Source organism: Pygoscelis adeliae, unplaced genomic scaffold (assembly GCF_000699105.1).
Source record: "Pygoscelis adeliae isolate BGI_AS28 unplaced genomic scaffold, ASM69910v1 Scaffold123, whole genome shotgun sequence".
In the NCBI taxonomy this organism is placed as follows: domain Eukaryota; kingdom Metazoa; phylum Chordata; class Aves; order Sphenisciformes; family Spheniscidae; genus Pygoscelis; species Pygoscelis adeliae.
Window position 1 is genome coordinate 544,077 of NW_008824650.1, and position 414 is coordinate 544,490.

Sequence of the window (414 nt, forward strand, 5' to 3'; positions counted from 1 at the left end):
CGCGGGTGTGGCTGGGGAGAGAGGGCAGGATGCGGCCCTGGGGGGGATGGATTGTGAAGGGGGGGTATGCTGCAGCAGTGCCCCCCCGCAATGCGCCCTTCCCCATGTGCTCGTATCCCCGCAGCGCTGCAAGGACAAGCTGAACGCCCTGGCGATCTCGGTGATGAACCAGTGGCCCGGGGTGAAGCTGCGGGTGACCGAGGGCTGGGACGAGGACGGCCATCACTCCGAGGAGTCCCTGCACTACGAGGGCCGCGCCGTGGACATCACCACCTCGGACCGGGACCGCAGCAAGTACGGCATGCTGGCCCGCCTGGCCGTCGAGGCCGGCTTCGACTGGGTCTACTACGAGTCCAAGGCGCACATCCACTGCTCCGTCAAAGCAGGTGAGGCGGGCAGCCCGCCCCAGGGCAC

General features: G+C 68.6%; 1 protein-coding gene across 1 annotated transcript in view; it reads left to right on the plus strand.

Moving 5' to 3' along the window:
- SHH (sonic hedgehog) overlaps positions 1–414 on the plus strand; it is a 10,658-nt gene that overhangs the window by 5,329 nt on the left and 4,915 nt on the right. Inside the window, exon 2 of the mRNA XM_009322501.1 lies at positions 125–386. Coding sequence (XP_009320776.1) covers positions 125–386 — 262 coding nt within the window. The remainder of the gene's footprint in view (positions 1–124; positions 387–414) is intronic.